Source organism: Falco peregrinus, chromosome 3 (assembly GCF_023634155.1).
Source record: "Falco peregrinus isolate bFalPer1 chromosome 3, bFalPer1.pri, whole genome shotgun sequence".
Classification (NCBI taxonomy): Eukaryota; Metazoa; Chordata; class Aves; order Falconiformes; family Falconidae; genus Falco; species Falco peregrinus.
Genome location: NC_073723.1, coordinates 104,794,744 through 104,802,573, shown reverse-complemented (window position 1 = coordinate 104,802,573; position 7,830 = coordinate 104,794,744). Strand labels below are relative to the sequence as shown.

Below are 7,830 nucleotides of genomic sequence, written 5' to 3'. Positions count from 1 at the left end.
AATCACCCTCTTGGTGTCTTCTCCAGGTCAACGGGGTCCCAGCCAACCTCCCTGTTGACATCCCCACCGCAGTGACCATCACCGAGAACGAAGGCACCATCTGGGTCACCCTCCAACCCAAAGTCATCATCGGCCTCAGCCCCGATGGCGAGATGATGATGAAGGTGGGGCAGGACCTGAGCAAACGCCTTTGTGGCCTCTGCGGTGACTACGACAGGGACGCAGCCAACGACCTCCGAGGACCCGACGGGAAGTTGCTGAGGGACGTGGTGGCAGTGGCCAAGGCTTGGAGAGCACCCGACTTCACCAACGTGAGTGTCACCAGGTCTTCGTTGGGGGGATAGCTGGCATCTTTCATCTCCTCCCTCCGTCTTGGTTGTATCCCCCGTGGTCCTTGGTACCACCACCATGAAGAATCCTCCATCAGTTGGTGCCATCCCTTGGTATGACCCAAAATTTCCTCCCCTTTCCCCCCCCCAGTAATTTCATCCAAGGGGTGTCCTTCACCCCCATCAGCAGACCTTCACCCATCACCCCATCCCATCCGATGAACCCAAATCCCCCTTTTTTCCCCCCGTTTCATACCAGACAAGCCCCCTAGGTGCCACCTTCATCCCCAAGAGCTCCTCATTTTCATCACTTGCCCAAAAAAAGGGGAGGGGGGGAGGGGGGAGGGGGAAGCTGGGAAAAGGGGGGGATTAACCTTCACTTTCCCCTTTTTCCACCCAGTGATGCAGAAAAATGGGATGATCTGGAGATCGTCACAGGGAAAATGAAGGAAACAGCTGGAAAAAAAGGGAGATTTGGGGTTTTTTTCCCAAAATTTGAGGGGTTTCCCCCCCAAAAAAAAATTACAAAAAAAATAAAGAAGCCACCACGGGGTTTATTTTGCAATAAAATCGTTGGCACCAAGGAAAGGTGTCGTGGAGGCGTGAGGGTGGGGGGGGTCCCGGATGCCTGGGGGCGTGGGGGTGGGGTGGGGGTGGGGGAGGGGTTTTTGCCGGACTCCTTTGTCCCCTGCCAGCCCTGCCCTGCCGCAGGCGGGTGGTTTTTTGTCCCCCCCCTGACCCGTTTCAGTCAATATTTCCTGTCACGGCTCTGCCCATCCACACCTGGGTCCCCCTGGGGGTGTGTGTGTGTGGAGTGGAGGGGGGGCACCCGGATGTCTTGGTGCCAGGGGCAGGGGGGGGGCTGGAGCGGAGGAGGATCCCGGGGGGGAGGGAGGCTCCTCTGAGGAGGGGGGGGGAGGGTGGCGTTCCTGGAAACCTGGGTTCCCAGTCCTTCCCAGTACACCCCACTTCCCCCCCTCAAAAAAAAAAAATTCCAGTCTCCTCCAGTTTATCCCAGTCCCCTCCATATGCCCCCTCCAGTGCATCCCAGCCCCCTCCATGTCTTCCCCCATATGTCCCCATGTCCCCACTCCCCCCAGTATGTCCCACTCCCCCCAAATGTGTCCCCCAGTTCATTCCATGGTCTCACCAGTTTCCCCCAGTATGCCCCCCCCCCACTGTCCCCACTCCCTCCCAGTGCATTCCAGTCCTCCCCCTAGTCTGCCCTGCAGTGTCCCCTGTCCCTCCCAGTGCATTCCAGTTCACTCCAAGGTCTCTCCAGTTCTCCCCCAGTATGCCCCCCCCCAGTGTCCGCAGTCTCTCCCAGTGCATTCCAGTCTCCCCCAGTATGCCCTCCTCCCTCAGTGTTCACAGTCCATCCCAGTGCATTCCAGTTCACTCCAGGGTCTCTCCAGTCTCCCCCAGTATGCCCTCCTCCTCCAGTGTCCGCAGTCCATCCCAGTGCATTTCAGTTCACAGTCTCTCCAGTCTCCCCCCAATATGCCCCCCCCCAGTGTCCCAAATCCCTCCCAGTGCATTCCAGTCCTCCCCCAGTATCCCCCCAAGTGTTCCAAATCCCTCCCAGTTTGTCCCAATACATCCCAGGGTCCCCCCCAGCATGTCCAAGTACCCCTCAGTGTCCCCCTACAAGAGCCCATGGTCCATTCCAGTCCCCCAGTGGACAGAGGAGGAAGCGCCCGAGGCCTGGGGAGGTGCCACCTGGGGAGGAGGGGTCACCCCCCCACTCCCCCCACCCCCCCCAGGCCTGTCCCCTCCCTGGGGATAAAACGGCTCTGGCCACATCCCAGACACTGACCGGCACACCATGGGACCCCTGGTGAGGGGGGACACTGGGGACAGGAGGGGGGACATGGGGGCATGGAGCTATGTGGAGGGACATGTGGATATGGGGGGGACATGAGAAGGAGCTGGGGACATGGGGGTGTGGTAGGACATGGGGACATTGAGGGGTGGGGACATGACAAGGAGCTGGGGACGTGGGGATGTGGTAGGACATGGGGGGCGCTGAGGGGTGGGGACATGGGACATGGGGGGCATGGAAGATATTGGGGGATATGGGGAACACCTGGACACATGGGTATGGGGGACATTGAGGGACATGGTGGGCATGGGGACATGGAGGGGCATGGGGACATTTGGACAGGGACATGCAAGGGACGCACAGGGACATGCACAGGAGAGGGGACACGCAGGGGGACACAACGAGAGACACCCATAGGGAGGGGTGGGCATGGGGACAGCGGCACCCATGGGGGACAGGAATGGGCATGGGATGTCTGGAGGGGACAGGGACGCAGAGGAGACCCGTGTATGGGGACATGGAAGGGGTGGAGGCACAAATGGATGGGTGAAGGATGGGTGGGTGGGTGAAAGATGGAAGGATGGGTGAAGGATGGAAGGATGGGTGAAGAATGGGTGGGTGAAGGACAGAAGGATGGGTGAAGGATGGGTGGGTGCAGGACAGATGGATAGGTGAAGGATGGAAGGATGGGTGAAGGACAGAAGGATGGGTGAAGGATGAGTGGGTGAAGGATGGCTGGATGAATGAAGCACCCCTCCCCCCCCTCGCTCCCCCAGGCCTGGGCAGATGAAGGCTCTCCCCATCCTCCTCCTTCTCCTCCTCCTCCTGGGCCACACAGGTGAGCGGGGGCCCCTGGGGACATGGGGGACACCCATAAGATCCTCGGGTGACTCAGGGATCCATGGGGTCATGGTGAGGGGGGGAGGTGCACCCATGGGACCCCTGGGTGACTTGGGGACACTATGGGGACACTCGTGTGAGTGGGGACATGGGGAAGGCACCCATGGGTGTCACCTGTCTCCTCGTCACCCCAGCGCACCCCTCAGCCCCATGAGGGCCATCACGGGGGGCAGCTGGGGGGGCGGGGGGTGGGGCGTGGAGGAAGAAGGGGCTCAGACTTGGTTTAGGGGGGTCCTAGGCCCATACTGGGAGGTTCTGAGGTGACAATGGGAGATCCCAGGCCCCTACTGGGGGTCCTACACCCATACTGGGAGGTTCTGAGGTGATAACTGGAGTCCCAAGCCCCTACTGGGAGGTTCTAGGCCCATACTGGGAGGTTCTGAGGTGATAACTGGAGTCCCATGTCCCTACTGGGAGGTTCTAGGCCCATACTGGGAGGTTCTGAGGTGATAACTGGAGTCCCATGTCCCTACTGGGAGGTCCCAGGCCCTACTGGGAGGTCCTAGGCCCATACTCGGAGGTTCTCAGGTGACACTGGGAGGTCCCAGTCCCACCCCCAGGATATCCCTGGCACATACTGGGAGATCCCAGGCCCCCTACTGGGAGGTCCTGCACCCATACTAGAAGGCTCTGGGTGATACTGGAGTCCCAGGCCCCTACTGGCACGTCCTAGGCCCCATACTGGGAGGTTCTGGGGGTGACAATGGGAGATCCCAGGCCCCTACTGGGAGGTCCTAGGCCCATACTGGGAGGTTCTGGGGTGATACTGGGAGATCCCAGGCCCCTACTGGGAGGTCCTATGCCCATACTGGGAGGTTCTGAGGTGACACTGGGAGGTCCCGGGCCACTACTGGGGGTCCTGCACCCATACTAGGAGGTTCTGAGGTGATAACTGGAGTCCCAGGCCCATAATGGGAGGTCCTAGGCCCATACTGGGGGGTTCTAGGCCCATACTGGGAGATTCTGAGGTGACACTGGGAGGTCCCAGTCCCATCCCAGGATATCCCTGGCACATACTAGGAGATCCCAGGCCCCTACTGGGAGGTCCTAGGCCCATACCGGGAGGTTCTGAGGTGACACTGGGAGGTCCCAGGCCCCTACTGGGGGTCCTGCACCCATACTGGGAGGTTCTGAGGTGACACTGGGAGGTCTCAGGCCCCTACTGGTGTGTCCTAGGCCCATACTGGGAGGTTCTGGGATGATACTGGAGTCCCAGTCCCCTACTGGTGGGTCCTGGGCCCATACTCGGAGGTTCTGAGGTGACACTGGGAGGTCCCTGTCCCACCCCAGGATATCCCTGGCACATGCTGGGAGATCCCAGGTCCCCTACTGGAAGGTCCTGCACCCATACTGGGAGGTTCTGGGGTGATACTGGAGTCCCCAGGCCCCTACTGCTGCGTCCTAGGCCCCTACTGGGAGATCCCAGGGTGACACTGGGGGTCCTAAGCCCATAGTGGAAGGTCCCCCCAGCTTTATACTGGAAGGTCACCCCCAGGGCCACCATACTGGAAGGTACCCCCAAGGTCCATACTGGAAGGTCCCCCAGATCCATACTGGAAGGTCACACCCAGGACCACCATACTAGAAGATCCCCCCAGTTCCATACTGGAAGGGTCCCCCAGGTCCACCATACTGGAAGGTCCCCTGCAACGTCCATACTGGCAGGTACCCAAGGTCCATACTGGAAGGTCCCCCAGTTCCATACTGGAAGGTCCCCCCCAGGACCACCATACTGGAAGGTCCACAGGGGTCCATACTGGAAGGTCCCCCAGATCCATACTGGAAGGTCCCCAGAGGTCCATACTGGAAGGTTCCCCCAGGACCACCATACTGGAAGGTTCCTCAGGTCCATACTGGAAGGTCCCCCAGATCCATACTGGAAGGTCCACCAGTGTCATGGGGGAGGTTCTAGGCCACCATGTGGGTCCCCAGACCCTCCACGTGGGGGTCCCAACCCCCCCGCCATGGCTCCTTGGTGGCCACCCCTAGGTGGGCTGCTCTACCCCTTCGGGCCGGCGGTTGGGGACGAGGCCACCCCCCGGGAAGACGATGGGATGAGCCCTGAGATCCAGCTCTGGCAGCCCTTCTCCTTCTACGGACGCTCCCACCGCTCGCTCTATGTGGGTGCTGGGCCCCATGGCGGGCGGGGGGGGAGGGGATGATGTGGGTGGGGGTCCTCGGGGTGCTATGGGGTGTGGACACCATGGGGGGGGGAACCTGAGTTGGGGATGTCATGGGTTGGGGACACCATGAGTTTGGGCCACTGTAGTTGAAGACACAATGTGTTGGAAGTACCATGGTTGGGGAGCACAGTGGGGTTGGGGCCACCATGGGTTTGGGGGCCACCACGGGTTGGGGCCACCACAGGTTTGGTGCCACCACAGGTTTGGGGCCACCATGGGTTAGGTGCCACCACGGGTTTGGGGTCACCATGAGTTTGGGGCCACCACAGGTTGGGGGCCACCATGGGGTTGGGGCTACTATGGGGTTGGAGCCACCATGTGTTGGAGCCACTATAGGTTGAGGTACCATGGTTGGGGGCCACCATGGTTTGGGGCCACCACAGTTATGGGGCCACCACAGTTATGGGGCCACCATGGAGTTGGGGCCATGACGGGTTTGGGACCACCGTGTGTTGGAACCACTATAGGTGGAGGTACCCTGGCTGGGGGTGACCACAGGTTTGGGGACACCATGGGTTTGGGGCCATTATAGGTGGAGGGACACTGGCTGGGGGGCACCATGGGTTTGGGTCCTCCATGGGTTTGGGTCCTCCATGGGTTTGGGGCCACCATGGGTTTGGGGCCACCACAGTTGGGGGTCAGCATGGTTGAGGTCACCATGGTTGGCGATGCCATGACTATGCTCACCATGGTTGAAGACACATCCCTGGTTGGAGGCCATCAACGGTTGGTGCCACCCTGGATGAAGGCCACCCCAGGTGGTGGCCATGCACCACAGGTGGGTCACCATGACGGGGGTGGTTCCTTCCTCCAGGTGAACAACAACGGAGTCGTGTCCTTCGGGACCGGAGTCCCAGAATTCACTCCGGAGCCCTTCCCGCTACCAGGCCACCGCCCCTTTTGTGGCTCCATATTGGGCCGACGTGGACACCAGACTGGGAGGAGATGTCTTCTACCGGCAAAGCCAGGAGCCAGAGCTGCTGGCCCCGCTTGACTCGTGACCTCACCCCAGCCGTGACCTCCTCTGACCCCACCCCCAAGCCCACCTGGGCTTTCGTGGCCACCTGGTACCGTGTCTCCTTCTTCGGAGCTGCCTCCAAGAAGGTAGGAGGAGGAGGACCAGCTGGAGGACCACAGCAATGGGTCACGGTGACACAGTGACACCGTGGTGACGTTCCTCCTTCCCCTCCCCCACCCACTCCCCAGGTGAACACCTTCCAGGCTGTGTTGGCCACTGATGGGGCCACATCCTTCGTCATGCTGAACTACGGGGACCTCCAGTGGACCACGGGACTGGCCAACGACGGCAACGCCTACAGTGGCCTGGGGGGCACGCCAGCACAGGTGGGCACTGGGGGCACTGGGGGGGCTGAGGGGGGGCTGAGGGCGCTGGGGGCACAGGTGGGCGCTGAGGGCACTGGGGATACTGGGGGCACTGAGGACACTGGGGGCATGCCGGAACAGGTGTGCGCTGGGGGGTGCTGGGGGAACTGGGGGCACTGGGGGTGCTGGGGGCACTGGGGACACTGGGGGTTGCTGGGGGATACTGGGGGTGCTGGGGATACTGGGGACACTGGGGGTGCTGGGGACACTGGGGGAACTGGGGAACACTGGCGATATTGGGGCACTGAGGGCACTGGTGGGCACTGGGGGGTGCTGGGGATACCGGGGGCGCTGGGGGGCACACCTGGACAGGTGGGCACTGGGAGTGCTGGGGGCACAGGTGGGTGCTGGGGATTCTGGGGATATTGGGGGTGTTGGGGGCACTGGGCGCACAGGTGGGCACTGGGGATACTGGGGGGTACTGGGGTCTTTGGGGACACTGGGGGGAACTGGGAACATTGGGGATATTGGGGGCGCTGGGGGCACTGGTGGGCACTGGGAGTGCTGGGGACACTGGGGTCCCCACCACCTGGACCGGGGCCACCCACCTGGGTAGGAGGAGTTCAGGAGATTTGAGGGGGAACTGGGGGAATTGGAGAGAACTGGGGGGGATTTGGGGGGGAATTGGGGGGGATTTGGGGGGGGGGATTCATGGATTTGGGGGGGAATTAAGGGCATTTGGGCAGAATTAAGGAGATTTGGGGTGAAATTAAGGGGATTTGGGGCAGAATTATGGGGATTTGGGGCAGAATTAAGGGATTTGTGTTGAAATTTAGGGGATTTGGGGGCAGAATTAAGAGAATTTGGGCAGAATTGTGGGGATTTGGGGTGGAATTAAGGTATTTGGGCAGAATTAAGGGATTTGGGGTGGAATTTAGAGGATTTGTGCTGGAATTAAGGGAATTTGTGGCAGAATTACAAGAATTTGGGCAGATTTTAAGGGGATTTGAGGTTGAAATAAGGGGGTTTGGGATGAAATTAAGGGGATTTGTGGCAGAATTAAGGGATTTCGCATGGAATTAAGGGATTTGGGGTGGAATTAAGGGATTTTGGGTCAGAATATTAAGTGGATTTAGTGTGGGAATTAAGGGGATTTGGGGTGGAATTAAGGGGATTTTGGGGCAGAATTATGGGGATTTGGGGCAGAATTAAGGGGATTTGGGGTGAAATTAAGGGATTTGGGGTGGAATTATGGGGATTTGGGGCAGAATTA

The 7,830-nt window shown here is 60.3% G+C and overlaps 1 protein-coding gene and 1 long non-coding RNA gene across 2 annotated transcripts in view; both read left to right on the top strand.

Annotated features, from left to right (window-relative positions):
* The first annotated feature begins 171 nt into the window (after positions 1–171).
* LOC129784060 (uncharacterized) lies at positions 172–882 on the top strand. The gene is made up of 2 exons (XR_008746379.1): positions 172–311; positions 730–882. It is a non-coding gene; the product is annotated as an uncharacterized LOC129784060 (long non-coding RNA).
* Positions 883–5,015: 4,133 nt separating this feature from the next.
* LOC101914978 (sushi, nidogen and EGF-like domain-containing protein 1) overlaps positions 5,016–7,830 on the top strand; it is a 3,178-nt gene continuing 363 nt past the window's right edge. Inside the window, 5 exon segments of the mRNA XM_055799925.1 lie at positions 5,016–5,171; positions 6,049–6,123; positions 6,125–6,217; positions 6,219–6,338; positions 6,441–6,578. Of these exon segments, the coding sequence (XP_055655900.1) occupies positions 5,016–5,171; positions 6,049–6,123; positions 6,125–6,217; positions 6,219–6,338; positions 6,441–6,578 (582 nt within the window).